Genomic DNA, 17,641 nt, shown 5'->3' on the forward strand with positions numbered 1-17,641 from the left:
ATAGGCACATGCAGATACGCATCCTGAATGTCCAGGGAAGTCATAAAATCCCCAGATACCATCGCCAAAATAATTGACCGAAGAGTCTCCATAACTTGTTGAGGGTTTTCATATTTAGAATAGGGCGATGAGACCAATTTGGTTTCTGAACCAAAAACAGATTGGAAACCCTTTCCTTGTTGAACCACAGGAACCGGGATTATCACCCCTGCCCGCAGCAGGGAGTAAATGGCCTCCTGGAGGTCCAACTTCTTGATAGAATCTGATGGGGGAGTTGTACTAAAAAAAACTTCTGGGGAGGATGCCTCCGGAAGGCATATCCCTGAGAGACCACTTCTCGGACCATGGCGTCTGTTGTCTGATGCCAGTAGTCAGCAAAATTAAGAAGTCGGCCTCCCACCCTGGGATCCCCCAGGTAGAGTCACAGGCAGAGGATTTGTCGTCCGACTTGGAAGCTTGACATCTAGATGTAGACGCCGGTCATTTAACCCTCGCCGGGATAAAGCAGTCGGGAAGCCGGCTGTCGGGATTAGGTCCGCCGGCTTCCCGACTGCATACCAGATTATCTAATAGCACAGCGCTGTCTGATAATAATTACCATAACAGATCACCTGCTGAAATATAGTTAACTGCTTATATGAAATACCCCATCAATATACAGTTTTATCCACAAAATGAAGCGAACCAATAACTGAAAGGAAAGTATGTATAGAAAATGAATAGCGGTACACTTCTCAAATACAATATCAGCAAAGGTGACTGTGTGTTAAGGTGCCCAAAGACAGGACAATCCGTCTGGCCAGCAAAAGTAAATACACACAAAGTGAATGGCCAAATCTGAAAGCTCCAATCATGATGGTTGGGCTGCATACCTGGACCTGACCGGCTACTATTAGCATAGTCAAACAACGATCCCATAAATGGTCAGATGAAGCTATTGGCTAAGCGCAGTTACTACCTGTCCTGACCGGTACATGATGCAGCCCCATGAAATGACGTTAGGATCAGTGGCCTTTTTGGGCCAATACATGCTACGATCTGTATCTAATTAGATAAACATGTCTAAATGTCCCAAAAAAAAAAAATCATGATCTCTTCAAGAACTATGTACAAATCATGGGTAGTGGGATTTAGAAGTGCCTTATGGCAGGCAAAACCTGGACACTTAAAATTTTATTACATTAAAAAAATTCCAATACATAATTAGATTGTATTATCTTGGTGTTAAGTACTGTACAAACAGAATAAAAGTAATTAAGGCAGCAGTAATTATTCAGGAAAGAAACCACTTTCCTGTACCTACAGTAGGATACAGCCACTGGTCTATGAAGGTGACTCAACCATTAACATAAGGCAATAGAATGCTACGTGTCTAACAAGAGATTAACTGGATTGTAATAAAGTATCAACCGCTTCTACAGCTGTACAGTACAGAGACACAAAAAGTAATTTATACATGGAGACAGAGGTGGGAGTCACAACAAAAAGTATTGGTTTTTTTGTGTTATGTTTTCTGTATAATTATAACTACTTTTTACAGGTGAGAACAAAAGTTATTGGATAAAGATGCTAGCGTGCAACACTTTGCTTCCTCTGACAGGTGTAGGGTGAATCGGGGTATTCCGGCCTAAATACAGCGGAGGCAGAGTTATGCCCCTGACTCTATGTCCAAATATATCACATATAAGTGTAGCTGGAAAAGAAATTCTAATCAAGGGCAAATGAGGATTTTTTTTATATATTATACAGCCATGGCCAAAAGTTTTGAGAATTACACAAGTATTGGTTTGCATAAAGAATGGTACAAAAACATCCTCCAAGAGCAACTTCTCCCAACCATCCAAGAACAGTTTGGTGATGAACAATGCCTTTTTCAGCATGATGGAGCACCTCGTCATAAGGCAAAAGTGATAACTAAAGTGGCTTGGAGAACAAAACATTGAAATTTTGAGTCCATGGCCAGGAAACTCCCCAGACCTTAATCCCATTGAGAACTTGTGATCAATCCTCAAGAGGCGGGTGGACAAACAAAAACCCACAAATTCTGACAAACTCCAAGCATTGATTAGGCGAGAATGGGCGGCCATCAGTCAGTATGTGGCCCAGAAGTTGATTGACAGCATGTCAGGGGGAATTGCAGAGGTCTTGAAAAAGAAGGGTCAACACTGCAAATATTGACTCTGCATAAACTTAATGTGTCAGTAAAATCCTTTGACACTAATGAAATGCTTGTAATTTTACTTCAGTATACCACAGTAACATCTGACAAAAAGGTCTAAAAACACTGAAGCAGCAAACTTTGTGAAAACCAAAACTTGTGTCATTCTCAAAACTTTTGGCCATGGCTGTATATGTTATATGTGCACATATATTGCTGCAATATAAAAGAAAAAAATATGACACATGGAATAAAGACGGAGTGTAGTTATTAGGTTGATTTGAAGAATGTCGACAGTTATTACAATATTAAAATGTCTACAGGAAACATGTTATGTGAAATGTTGACATTGTCAGATTGCCGCCATTAGTGTTAGGAACTAGGGGAAGCTTAAGGTTAGGTTGCTGGGTTGGGCATTAAATTGAGTGTCAGGCACTAGGAAAAGGTTTGGCGGCGGGAGGCTGGGTGGGGGGGTATTTAGAGTTAGGCTGCGGGGAAGGAGGGGTTATTAGGGTTAGTCACTAGAAGGTGGGTTAGGGGAGGTATGCTCAATGGAACTCCTTTCTATCATATGACTCTGCCAGCAGTGACAGGCATATGAAAGACGCAGCTGGAGTTGTCAGGAGCAGGTAAGTCACCACAAGGGATAATATTTCAACATGTCCATGTTTCATCAGTGTCTCCATGACGAATGTCAGTCATAATGTTGACATGGTTACAATGCTGACGACATATCACACCACACCCAATAAAGACAGTTATGGTGTTCCCTTACTATCATGAGCTTTGAAGGTATAATTGATGCACCAAAGGGCAGAAATCTATCAGAAAACAAGTAGATGTAATTAAACAATGGGGTTGGGCGATGGCAGGTAGCACATTCCTATCTCAGGTCCCAATCCTGCATAGGGATACCCTAAAGCATCTGCACAGATACAGTTCAAAAGCTGAGCAGGCTTTGTATTGGTGGGAAGACTGCACAGAAGGGTACTGAAGAGGATTTCTGGTGGCTTGGGAAATTGAGGTCAGCTCAATAATTCAGGTTATTTTGGGGGGCAGCTTACTAAGCGGCTTCTTACATGATGCAATGGGCCCTGGCAAAGGGTTTGCTGTAAGAATAAGTTAATCATATAATCATATTATATTCTGAGGAATATGGAAAAAATCATTCAAATTTAAAACTAAAAATGAGTATAAAAGGGAACTGTTCATATGATAAAAACTAACTATAATGCGCATAAATCCATAACAATAAAGAGCAGGATATATGGCATACTGCCCCCTATTATAACATATGAGGGTATTAAGAGCGCTGTGACCATTGCTTGGAATTTTCTGAAAGCCAACGAACCAAAGTGACTTCTATTAACCTTATATTTCACAGTAGAGGGTATTAATTAGCAAATTAAATGTTACTTGTATTTTTTTGTTAGATTAATCTATTTTCATTTTTTTTTTCACTTTAAATCAGAGAAAGGAAAGCGGCCCCTTCCAGAGTTCTGCGAGGGGAGTCTGTGTGTGAATGGGGATGGGCTGTGGTTTGCTATTCTGGTATTGACTATTACCCCTTTCAGACATAGTGAGATTCCCAGGATTTTGGCCTGCCTCGGCCAAAATTCCCGGGTCTCGTGTATGTATGAAAGGTACCGCCGACCCTCCAATTGTCCAGGGTATTTCCTGGGACTTAAGTCCCTGGAAGACTACCCTGCTCTAGTGTGAATGGTGCAACCTGGCATTTTACTCCCAGGCTGCACCTAGCAGCTTCTGATTGGCCCAGGCTCGGACTGGGCCACCGGGGAGGCGGCACCAGCGGCCCATATAATCACCCCCCATCCCTGTAATTACCGGAAGTAGCAGCACCGCCGGTAACAGTGCCCGCCGTCACCCCTTCCCATACTCACCGCCGGTAACAGCACCCGCACCGCCCCCTTCCCATACTCACCGCCGGCAGCAGTGACAGCAGCGGCCCCCCTGTCCTCAAAACCAGCGGGGGAATTGTGGCAGCTGTCACCGGACAGACAGGGTGGGAGAGATTACAGCCTCCCCATATTTTCGCTGCTGCACGGAACTGTACAGGGCAACTACAGGTACAGGGAGACTGCTCTGCTATATCACACATGCTGCATATGGTAGAGGGGCTGGGGAGAGAGAGAGAGGGAGCAGGGGCAGACATTTTCAGTGACATGTCCCTCTGTCACTTTCCCCACCTGTCCCTCTGCACCTTACCGTCCACTTACTGTGTAAAACAATGAAAAACCCAGCTTATGTCTGAAAAGGGTCTACCCGGGTAGAAGCTGTAGTGTGAAAGGGGGGGGGGTTTCGACCAAATTGTGCACAGGAGAAATTCCCGGATCTGAGCAGGAAATTTCCCGGGTGGTACTGTATGTCTGACAAGGGTATTATAGTGTGATGGCTGACAGGGACATTGATGCAGGATGTAAGGAATGAGAGAGACAGCACTATTATAATCTCATTGTGTAGAAGAAAACCAACACTCCCACAATGTGATACTGTTAAGACTATGCCTTTTACACATTTATATTAGAAACAGATAATTAGTAATACCCGGTATAGTACAAGGCTCAGATTTAGGCAATGTCTTGACAAATACATGCTGGGATTTAGAAGGACAATGTTTGGTGTAGTGTGCTCATACTCCCAGTGATGCAAAAAACGGGACACACATTAAAATCAATTTACCATAAGATGTATAGGAATCAGGCAATAAGAGTATCTTCCTCTGCCTCAGTGAATTACTTAACATAGTAATGGACCATTAAAAGGACAGTGAAATATACAACAGTGATAAGTCTAATTTGGCATGAACATACAAGACATTAATGGAACAGCAGGCTTCATATCACCCTTTATGTTTCTGCGGGTACACGGCTAGAGATTCGGCACAGATGACAGAATATTTCTTGTAGGAAGAGGGATATAGAAAACGAGAAGCTGAACAGGGAGAATTACCCCACTAACATTCCCCAGTATTGTCTTTGGTTAATTAGCACTCTAATATAATGTGTACATAGCTGTATCACAAAGCCTCTGGGACATTTATTAATATTTGAAGAAATGTAACATAATAATACATAATAATATAATACAATGTGTGACCAAAAGGAACGAAAGCGTAGTTATTTATCGGGTAATGACGTCTCAATCTTTCAAGAAATGTAAGTGAAATGTTTCTACCAATAATACCATTAGGCACTATAACTGGTACCTTCACATACAAATGATGAATACCACATTCCCAAAAAGAGTTATAGCTGACTAAAAACTATTGGGAAAGTGGGGCACACACTATCTAGAATAAAACTTCTAACTGAAAGTCCACCTTTTTTCCACAATGACTAAAGTGGTACTAATATAAGTAACCACTCCTGACCCCGATGACAGTCCAAGCAGATATAAATTAGTACTAGACACTGGCCTTCTAACTGGTGAACATTGCTTGTCCATTGGGACAATATTGAACTTCCCAGCAATCATCTTAGTCTAAATTCAAAATGGTTTCATGCTTTCGATGGATTAGAAAGATCAACCAATCCAGTGATTTTCAACCTTTTTCAACTCGAGGCACACTACATAAGATTTTAAAATTGCCAAGGCACTCCATCCGGCAAAACGGCGTGCGTGACCAATGAAAACACATACACATTAGCTCCCACATAAAAAAAAAAAACTCACTACACTGGCCTCCACAGGAATAAAACTCACTACACTGGCCTCCACAGGAATAAAACTCACTACACTGGCCTCCACAGGAATAAAACTCACTACACTGGCCTCCACAGGAATAAAACTCACTACACTGGCCTCCACAGGAATAAAACTCACTAGACTGGCCTCCACAGAAATAAAACTCACTAGACTGGCCTCCACAGAAATAAAACTCACTAGACTGGCCTCCACAGGAATAAAACTCACTAGACTGGCCTCCACAGGAATAAAACTCACTAGACTGGCCTCCACAGGAATAAAACTCACTAGACTGGCCTCCACAGGAATAAAACTCACTAGACTGGCCTCCACAGGAATAAAACTCACTAGACTGGCCTCCACAGGAATAAAACTCACTAGACTGGCCTCCACAGGAATAAAACTCACTACACTGGCCTCCACAGAAATAAAACTCACTACACTGGCCTCCACAGAAATAAAACTCACTACACTGGCCTCCACAGAAATAAAACTCACTACACTGGCCTCCACAGGAATAAAACTCACTACACTGGCCTCCACAGGAATAAAACTCACTACACTGGCCTCCACAGGAATAAAACTCACTACACTGGCCTCCACAGGAATAAAACTCACTACACTGGCCTCCACAGGAATAAAACTCACTACACTGGCCTCCACAGGAAACCACACACTACACTGGCCTCTTCAGGAATAAAACACACTACAGTACAAGTGCGCTGAGGTGACCGCCGCAGCACATCGGTTGAAAAACGCTGAACCAATCAGATGTCAGGGGCACAAATTGAACCAATCAGATGTCAGGGGCACAAATTTCATGACGTTCACAATTTTCAAGGTTTCAACATCTGTTTTTATGTCTCTCTTCAGCAGATTTCTATTACAAATACTTTTCCACTATACCCTACAGATTCAATATTCAGTAACTTCAATGAGCATTACTGAAGTTCACATTACTGTTTATGGCTGTTCCTCAGCAAACACCAACAAATGCACTGCAGGCTGCAGCAGACAGAACTGCAAGTAACGCTTTGCTTACCTATTGGACTGAACACGTGCATCTTCAAATCGGTTCTCTTTTCTTCTATGTGAATGTTCTCTATGTCTTTGTCACTGGTATTACGAAACGTAATCTGCACGGAGACCATTTGAACTCCGAAAATGCATGGCAGTCGTGGGAAGTAATAGTGTGCGGACAGACCTTTGCCGCTCATTCGATGGAGAAGTTCATGCGTCTTTGTAGGGACGTAAGATGGCACGCACACCTGTACAGCACATAATAGGCAGAAATGAGCATGGATTAAAAATAAAAGCTTAACCAAGGTGCACATTGATGTTAATGGCTGTTTACGATCCCATTCCCTTTACAGCTTCTGCCAGAGAAAATAACCCATAACACTGGTTATGATACACTAGATCACGGGTAGGCAACTTGTGGCACTTCAGCTGCAGTGGAACTACAAATCCCAGCTTGCCCTGCCATAGTTTTAGCATGCTAGGATGTGCAGGTCCGCAGCAGCTGGAGTACCACTGTTTGCCTACCCCAGCACTCGATACTGGTAAGCTTTAGTGCCTGCACTACATCAATTACCCCAGCAAGCACAGCCAGATGCTATCACCATCTGTGAGAATACCGTACAGATTTGCAAAGTGTTGGCATGTAATCATGCAGTAAAATGTATAGGTGACACGTGACCATAATCAATGGTCCCAATCATATGATCTGCACAAGATAAACTGCGGCATGTAAAGATATATACAACCACGCAAGCCTATATAACATTATACATATGAAACCCAACCTTTTTACCATTAATATAGGAGTACGGAATGAAGAAACTTTTCCAGTGATCAGGAAAAGACTAGCGCAGGACTTAGGCAGCGTATTTGTAAATGATAAGTCACACCTTTGGATGGTTTATGAAAATAACCAATCAATTCTGCAGACACCACGTTATTTCTAAAGGAAATCTATGCGATTCCTGATGCCTGCAGATACACAGCGGCAAAGCACACATTTTATCAGTTTATTACGGTAAGCAAATAAGCGTGGAATGAGAGGGCACATAACTGTCTTCTTAGCGCTTACTGAAACATTTATAAGAGCTGTTATCTCCCTAATCACATACAGACAGCGTGCAATTTTAAAGAGGAGAAAAGCTTCATATTTTTTAACACTTCACTAAAAAGTAACTGAAGAGTGTAAAATGAAAAATACTCCGTGCAGTTAGCCGGTAATGGACCATATTATCAACTCGAGTTAGATTTATAGGATACAAACTAGTCGCTAATAGTTATTTTATGACATAGCATGTCTGCTTTTTTAAGGTTATTAAGATTAAAATCGTGAAACTTTCTAGAACGGAAAGAAATGAATTATAATTTGTAAGAGAGAGAAAATAAAATAAAAATATGGAAAATGGTTGTTTCAGGTGAAAGCTTGTAACAGAAAAACAAGCGCTATTCAGAATGTAAATCATTGGACATGCCAAGACATTTAGCGACGCACAGGATATTTTATGTAATAATATATTAAAATATTGTAGTGGTCCACATATACAAAACAAGCGAAGAATATATGAACACAGCCCTAAATATGGGCTCAATTTCTGAGAACGACACAAAAAGACACAAAGAATACACACAACCTAGGCAGACATTGCTTTTTTTTTGTTTTGTTTTTTAGAGGGGGGATTTAAAAGAATATTGAGGAGTATGCACCTTATAAATACACTAGATCAGCGGTTGCTAAAGTGTGCCTTTGGGGTCAGCGCACACTTGACACACTTGTACTGCAGGCCCGGGAAGCTGCTGGGCTCTTCTGACCTATGGAAACGTGGCGGTGTGACATCATACGACACACACCCCGCGCTGTCCGCCTGCACGACCGCCAGCCAGCCCGCCTGCACGTCCAACAGGGACAACAGTAGGCCTTCTGAGCTACCAACAGGTAGGGGCCAATGAGTGTAATTTTATTTTTTCTGTGGGCGCCAATGTGGTTTTTTTTTTTTTTCCTGTGGGGGCCAGCCAATGTGATATTTTTTTTTCTGTGGGGAGCAAAGTGGTTGTTTTGTTCCGTGGAGACCAATGTAGTGTTTTTATTCCTGTGGGGTCAGTGTGTGTATTTTATCCCTGTGGAGACCAATGTAGTGTGTTTTATTCCTGTGGGGTCAGTGTGTGTATTTTATCCCTGTGGAGACCAATGTAGTGTGTTTTATCCCTGTGGAGACCAATGTAGTGTGTTTTATTCCTGTGGGGTCAGTGTGTGTATTTTATCCCTGTGGAGACAAATGTAGTGTGTTTTATTCCTGTGGGGTCAGTGTGTGTATTTTATCCCTGTGGAGACCAATGTAATGTGTTTTATTCCTGTGTGGTCAGTGTGTGTATTTTATCCCTGTGGAGACCAATGTAGTGTGTTTTATTCCTGTGGGGTCAGTGTGAGTATTTTATCCCTGTGGAGACCAATGTAGTGTGTTTTATTCCTGTGGGGTCAGTGTGTGTATTTTATCCCTGTGGAGACCAATGTAGTGTGTTTTATCCCTGTGGAGACCAATGTAGTGTGTTTTATTCCTGTGGGGTCAGTGTGTGTATTTTATCCCTGTGGAGACCAATGTAGTGTGTTTTATTCCTGTGGGGTCAGTGTGTGTATTTTATCCCTGTGGAGACAAATGTAGTGTGTTTTATTCCTGTGGGGTCAGTGTGTGTATTTTATCCCTGTGGAGACCAATGTAATGTGTTTTATTCCTGTGTGGTCAGTGTGTGTATTTTATCCCTGTGGAGACCAATGTAGTGTGTTTTATTCCTGTGGGGTCAGTGTGTGTATTTTATCCCTGTGGAGACCAATGTAGTGTGTTTTATTCCTGTGTGGTCAGTGTGTGTATTTTATCCCTGTGGAGACCAATGTAGTGTGTTTTATCCCTGTGGGGTCAGTGTGTGTATTTTATCCCTGTGGAGACCAATGTAGGGTGTTTTATTCCTGTGGGGTCAGTGTGTGTATTTTATCCCTGTGGAGACCAATGTAGTGTGTTTTATCCCTGTGGGGTCAGTGTGTGTATTTTATCCCTGTGGAGACCAATGTAGTGTGTTTTATTCCTGTGGGGTCAGTGTGTGTATTTTATCCCTGTGGAGACCAATGTAGTGTGTTTTATTCCTGTGTGGTCAGTGTGTGTATTTTATCCCTGTGGAGACCAATGTAGTGTGTTTTATCCCTGTGGAGACCAATGTAGTGTGTTTTATTCCTGTGGGGTCAGTGTGTGTATTTTATCCCTGTGGAGACAAATGTAGTGTGTTTTATTCCTGTGGGGTCAGTGTGTGTATTTTATCCCTGTGGAGACCAATGTAATGTGTTTTATTCCTGTGTGGTCAGTGTGTGTATTTTATCCCTGTGGAGACCAATGTAGTGTGTTTTATTCCTGTGGGGTCAGTGTGAGTATTTTATCCCTGTGGAGACCAATGTAGTGTGTTTTATTCCTGTGGGGTCAGTGTGTGTATTTTATCCCTGTGGAGACCAATGTAGTGTGTTTTATCCCTGTGGAGACCAATGTAGTGTGTTTTATTCCTGTGGGGTCAGTGTGTGTATTTTATCCCTGTGGAGACCAATGTAGTGTGTTTTATTCCTGTGGGGTCAGTGTGTGTATTTTATCCCTGTGGAGACAAATGTAGTGTGTTTTATTCCTGTGGGGTCAGTGTGTGTATTTTATCCCTGTGGAGACCAATGTAATGTGTTTTATTCCTGTGTGGTCAGTGTGTGTATTTTATCCCTGTGGAGACCAATGTAGTGTGTTTTATTCCTGTGGGGTCAGTGTGTGTATTTTATCCCTGTGGAGACCAATGTAGTGTGTTTTATTCCTGTGTGGTCAGTGTGTGTATTTTATCCCTGTGGAGACCAATGTAGTGTGTTTTATCCCTGTGGGGTCAGTGTGTGTATTTTATCCCTGTGGAGACCAATGTAGGGTGTTTTATTCCTGTGGGGTCAGTGTGTGTATTTTATCCCTGTGGAGACCAATGTAGTGTGTTTTATCCCTGTGGGGTCAGTGTGTGTATTTTATCCCTGTGGAGACCAATGTAGTGTGTTTTATTCCTGTGGGGTCAGTGTGTGTATTTTATCCCTGTGGAGACCAATGTAGTGTGTTTTATTCCTGTGTGGTCAGTGTGTGTATTTTATCCCTGTGGAGACCAATGTAGTGTGTTTTATCCCTGTGGGGTCAGTGTGTGTATTTTATCCCTGTGGAGACCAATGTAGTGTGTTTTATCCCTGTGGAGACCAATGTAGTGTGTTTTATTCCTGTGGGGTCAGTGTGTGTATTTTATCCCTGTGGAGACAAATGTAGTGTGTTTTATTCCTGTGGGGTCAGTGTGTGTATTTTATCCCTGTGGAGACCAATGTAATGTGTTTTATTCCTGTGTGGTCAGTGTGTGTATTTTATCCCTGTGGAGACCAATGTAGTGTGTTTTATTCCTGTGGGGTCAGTGTGTGTATTTTATCCCTGTGGAGACCAATGTAGTGTGTTTTATTCCTGTGTGGTCAGTGTGTGTATTTTATCCCTGTGGAGACCAATGTAGTGTGTTTTATCCCTGTGGGGTCAGTGTGTGTATTTTATCCCTGTGGAGACCAATGTAGTGTGTTTTATTCCTGTGGGGTCAGTGTGTGTATTTTATCCCTGTGGAGACCAATGTAGTGTGTTTTATCCCTGTGGGGTCAGTGTGTGTATTTTATCCCTGTGGAGACCAATGTAGTGTGTTTTATTCCTGTGGGGTCAGTGTGTGTATTTTATCCCTGTGGAGACCAATGTAGTGTGTTTTATTCCTGTGTGGTCAGTGTGTGTATTTTATCCCTGTGGAGACCAATGTAGTGTGTTTTATCCCTGTGGGGTCAGTGTGTGTATTTTATCCCTGTGGAGACCAATGTAGTGTGTTTTATTCCTGTGGGGTCAGTGTGTGTATTTTATCCCTGTGGAGACCAATGTAGTGTGTTTTATCCCTGTGGGGTCAGTGTGTGTATTTTATCCCTGTGGAGACCAATGTAGTGTGTTTTAATCCTGTGGGGTCAGTGTGTGTATTTTATCCCTGTGGAGACCAATGTAGTGTGTTTTATTCCTGTGGGGTCAGTGTGTGTATTTTATCCCTGTGGAGACCAATGTAGTGTGTTTTATTCCTGTGGGGTCAGTGTGTGTATTTTATCCCTGTGGAGACCAATGTAGTGTGTTTTATTCCTGTGGGGTCAGTGTGTGTATTTTATCCCTGTGGAGACCAATGTAGTGTGTTTTATTCCTGTGGGGTCAGTGTGTGTATTTTATCCCTGTGGAGACCAATGTAGTGTGTTTTATTCCTGTGGGGTCAGTGTGTGTATTTTATCCCTGTGGAGACCAATGTAGTGTGTTTTATTCCTGTGTGGTCAGTGTGTGTATTTTATCCCTGTGGAGACCAATGTAGTGTGTTTTATCCCTGTGGGGTCAGTGTGTGTATTTTATCTCTGTGGAGACCAATGTAGTGTGTTTTATCCCTGTGGAGACCAATGTAGTGTGTTTTATTCCTGTGGGGTCAGTGTGTGTATTTTATCCCTGTGGAGACCAATGTAGTGTGTTTTATTCCTGTGGGGTCAGTGTGTGTATTTTATCCCTGTGGAGACCAATGTAGTGTGTTTTATTCCTGTGGGGTCAGTGTGTGTATTTTATCCCTGTGGAGACCAATGTAGTGTGTTTTATTCCTGTGGGGTCAGTGTGTGTATTTTATCCCTGTGGAGACCAATGTAGTGTGTTTTATTCCTGTGGGGTCAGTGTGTGTATTTTATCCCTGTGGAGACCAATGTAGTGTGTTTTATTCCTGTGTGGTCAGTGTGTGTATTTTATCCCTGTGGAGACCAATGTAGTGTGTTTTATCCCTGTGGGGTCAGTGTGTGTATTTTATCTCTGTGGAGACCAATGTAGTGTGTTTTATCCCTGTGGAGACCAATGTAGTGTGTTTTATTCCTGTGGGGTCAGTGTGTGTATTTTATCCCTGTGGAGACCAATGTAGTGTGTTTTATTCCTGTGGGGTCAGTGTGTGTATTTTATCCCTGTGGAGACCAATGTAGTGTGTTTTATTCCTGTGTGGTCAGTGTGTGTATTTTATCCCTGTGGAGACCAATGTAGTGTGTTTTATCCCTGTGGGGTCAGTGTGTGTATTTTATCTCTGTGGAGACCAATGTAGTGTGTTTTATCCCTGTGGAGACCAATGTAGTGTGTTTTATTCCTGTGGGGTCAGTGTGTGTATTTTATCCCTGTGGAGACCAATGTAGTGTGTTTTATTCCTGTGGGGTCAGTGTGTGTATTTTATCCCTGTGGAGACCAATGTAGTGTGTTTTATTCCTGTGGGGTCAGTGTGTGTATTTTATCCCTGTGGAGACCAAAGTAGTGTGTTTTATTCCTGTGGGGTCAGTGTGTGTATTTTATCCGTGGAGACCAATGTAGTGTGTTTTATTCCTGTGGGGTCAGTGTGTGTATTTTATCCCTGTGGAGACCAAAGTAGTGTGTTTTATTCCTGTGGAAGCCAATGTGTGTGTTTTTTTTATGTGGGAGCCAGTAAAAATGTTTTTTCATAGGCTACGCACACTGCGTCGCCGGATGGTGTTCCTTAGCAATTTTTAAATATTGCATAATGTGCCCACAGTTGAAAAAGGTTGAAAGTCACTGCACTAGATACTATAGACATCAACGTCATTGTTTATCCATGTCGATCAATACAATCAAGGCAACGTTATGGAGAAAATAGGGTATTAGGATTCAAAAGAGGGACAGTTCAGGGGTATGCTATAGTAAATAAATAGCCTAAACATAATCACTAGCTTAAAGTGTATGTGTGAGCATAATAACACATGAGTAAAATTAAGTTAACTATGTTAATGTATTTTTCAGAAAAGCACCAGAGAAGGGAGTCCGTAATTGCTAGCTGCTATAAGGAAAGGCGAGAAATATCTGGCAGTACCCGGTCAGATAATCTGGTGGGAACTGTGCCTGAAAAAGTGGTTTTGCCTGCACTGTGATGCAGAATTAATGGTTATATCTACATGTTTAAGTCACTGCTCTCCATAGTAACAAGTAAAGATGGCCAGTTCATGTAGGGTTGGCAATTTGTGTAACTATTGCAACAAGAAAAATGGTGCCCGTGATGGCACTCAGCATAGAGTCTGACTGGCCAAAGGCATCCAAAGCAGCCCTGTGATGTTTTACCAATAATCACAGGTCCACTTTGACCTTTATTTATCAATATTTTATTTATTATTTATTACCAGTTATTTATATAGCGCACATATATTCTGCAGAGCTTTACAGAGAATATTTCGCCATTCCCATCAGTCCCTGCCCCAGTGGAGCTTACAATCTACATTCCCTAACACATACTCACACACATACACAATAGGGTTAATTTATTGGGGGCCAATTAGCCTGCCAGTATATTTTTGGAGTATCGGAGGAAACCAGAGCACCCAGAGAAAACCCACGCAAGCACAAGGAGAATATACAAACTCCACACAGGGCCGTAGTGGGAATCGAACCCACGACCTCAGTGCTGTGAGGCAGTAATTCTAACCATTATACCGTCTGTGCTGCTACATATATAAAACAAGAAAAGCCCTTAATTTGCGCTAAAATAATAGTAGTACTAAATACCAAACACTGTATACGTGTACCAGCTGCACCTCCCTATTGACCCCCTGTTAGATGGGTGTCCAGAATAGTGTAGATATATAAGGAGAGGGCGCTTATATCTTAAATTTAAAAAATCACAGATTGTGTACAAGGAACATTCAGATGCATAGTACATCTAAATATAAAATCTTTAAAATGTGATTTTTACTAGAATGAAATATCAGTCCTAGATACTGTAGATTATAGAAATTTGTTTTTGGAATTGTCTTTAGGATTTTTCTTCCAATGTGGGAATAGATACTGATGAGGCAATTTTCACTGGTATTCAATCTTTCCTGAAATATACCCTCACACCAGAAAACACCCAAATATAGTAGGCCAAATGGCCACAATTAGTATTTAAAAAGGTTTATTTTACAAATATTTGACATAAACACCAGTTAATAACATAAAACTGTTGAATCAGCTTACATAAAGTGCGATGTTATATACGAACTGTAACAGGATTGTCCACTGTTGCACCCAATGGTGTAAAGTGTACTACGAAAGACCCCGAACAATGTACAAGTATTATGATCCAACGCGTTTCGTCCTTATAAGGACTTTATCAGGGGTATATCAAATTCAATATAAAATAACATTCAGTCCTAAATTAGCAACTGGATACACTTCTCATTCAGTCCCAAGTCTAGCGATCGGGCTCAAATTTCACCAGAACACACTTGCTTTCTCCATCAAATTTCAGCAGGTATAAAATCACAAGGTCCAAACCTCAGAGGCTGTGTATGCATCCTTTCATCTATCTAGGACTGATCTGTCATTCGAGTAAAAATCACATTTTAAATATTTGATATTTTATGTATTATGCATCTGAATGTTTCTTGTAAACAATCTATGTGATTTTCGATCGAAGCGCTCTCTCTCTCTCTATATAACTAGTTGTTGCTAGTACACAACAGAACATTCATTCATTCAGACTGACATCATGAAATTAATCAAGTTACGGCAATAACGCCATCCCCCTTTGTGCTTGGGAGCTTGTGCTTGGGAGCTTGTGCTTTAGTGTAATGGAGCCTTTTAGACAATGCCTACTTTATTAAATACAAGTGAACGTACGGTTCCCAATGGTGTGCCCTCCATTGATCTCGTACTCCAAAAAGGCAAATATGCGATTGTGTTTGGCATGTGGTATTACTGCCAATATGCGATTGTGCTTGGCATGTGGTATTACTGCCATTTTCCTAGTGCCAATGGGTAGTCAGCCGTGATAAAAGTAAATGGTAAAACGATCAAAAAGCCATAACCCAGGTAAAAGAGACTGCAAGAATAAGTATTTCATCCCTAAGCAGAACGTAACTTCCTCATATTTAGTTTTAGTATAAAACGTTTGTCTGGTCCCAAACCAAGCAACTTACAGGACTGAATGATTCTATTAAGATCTTCCTATTTCCGCTGGCAAAAGAACAAACGATCTTATTCATAACCTTGACAATGCTTTGAAGAAGTGACAAAAGAACAAGAAAGCTGATTGAAGGGGTCCATTATGTATCAACTTAAAGGAAGGCAAAGTGATTGATGAAACTCCCAGTCACCTTCGCTATGAGCGGCTGTACCTGTATCCTTTATGTCAAATGACCTGAAAATCCTGCTGACAGCCTAACATTCACCACAAGGATACAGCGCTCAGAGCTGCGCTTTAACTTGGTTTTAATTGCTGGCAAATTGTCGTCAGGGAGTTTCAGAGTCTGATCAGACCAGGATGTTTTTTTCCTGCAAAAACCTACGCAGCTAATGTTGGCAAAATGAAGGCAAGAGAACGCCTGGATGTACCTAGCAATATACTGCAGCATAATAATGCACACAGCATTACTGGTCTATAATACAAATATGTATTACCAGTATGTAAGGGATTATAGAATAAGACAGAAATGTACTTGTTACCGTGCCGTGCTAAGGGTAACGCTGACAGGAAAATAACCACACTAGAACAGCAATAGATCCCAATACAGGTCTAAGAAGGCCACTTACATTTCCTTTTGTTGAACACTGATGCAGGGATGGATCTGTAACCTTACAGTTTGCTGTAGCCAGAAATCATCAGAGAGAAGGCAATGGAAAGGAATGCATGGACCGTTTAGATGTAAGCTGGAATCTGAAACACTGAGCACCTCCTCAGCAGCTGGGTATCCATCTGCCCCCATCCTAGTGTAACAACCTCTCCTCCAGGCTTCTCATGGCTGATAGTATCACTGTATGTCTCGTTTGCCATGCCCACTATCGACTCTGTCCTCAGATTCACTCCTGTAGACCAGTATGTTATACCTCTTTTACACCGGAGCTAAAACCCGGTTTATTGCAGGGTTAACTCGGGTAGTTCCTTGGTGTAAAAGGGGTAAGGGTTGGATCGCCGGGTCGAGTGACCCGGCAATCCAACCCAGGTAAATAGCAAGGTTTAACCCTGCTGTGTGTACGGCACATTCCGGGTCTCGATGACCTGCAGTGCGCCACAAGCCGGCCGATTGGTCTGACTTCAGTGGCGCTTGGAGATGACGTCATCTCCAAGCGTCCACTTTCACGCCAAAAAAGCCGTGTCTATGCAGACCCGACTGCGGTGTGAGCGGCACCGACTCGGGAATATCCCGAGTCAGCACCGGCTAAATTCCAGGTCTGAACTCGATAGGAACCCTGTTCCAACTCTGGGTCAGACCCGGAATTTTGGTGGAAAAGGGGTATAAGTGACAATATTACGTTAGGTGTAGTATCTTTTGCACCTACTATAGGGAGTCATGTGCAACGATTACTAGTAGTAAACGAGGCACATACACCAACCACTCAGGGGAAGCCGCTATACGATATGCATAGGGGGGGAATTCAATTAGACGAAGGGTTTACCCCTGGTATCCAATAAAAAAAAAATAAAAAAATTGGTTGCAGGTTTTTTTTGCGGGCAAAATCCTATGGGAGGGGGAGGTTTTATTTTTTTAACGGAGCCTGCATCCTGCGGACAGCTGCAGAGGGTGTGTGCAGGTGTAGGGTGGTATTGTGTAGTGTGTGCGGGTGCAGGGTTAGGGGTAGCACCTGTCCTGTGACAGGCTGCCCCATGGAAGCTGTCTGAGACTCTGGAAGATGGAGAAGAGAACCAGAGGAG

The 17,641-nt window shown here is 42.2% G+C and overlaps 1 protein-coding gene across 1 annotated transcript in view; it reads right to left on the reverse strand.

The window, feature by feature from the left end:
• AP3B1 (adaptor related protein complex 3 subunit beta 1) overlaps positions 1-17,641 on the reverse strand; it is a 249,412-nt gene that overhangs the window by 41,803 nt on the left and 189,968 nt on the right. Inside the window, exon 23 of the mRNA XM_088443910.1 lies at positions 6,906-7,131. Within this exon, the coding sequence (XP_088300036.1) occupies positions 6,906-7,131 (226 nt within the window). The remainder of the gene's footprint in view (positions 1-6,905; positions 7,132-17,641) is intronic.

The sequence above is a fragment of the Taudactylus pleione genome, unplaced genomic scaffold, assembly GCF_031769625.1.
Source record: "Taudactylus pleione unplaced genomic scaffold, aTauple2 ptg000336l, whole genome shotgun sequence".
NCBI classification, from domain to species: Eukaryota; Metazoa; Chordata; class Amphibia; order Anura; family Myobatrachidae; genus Taudactylus; species Taudactylus pleione.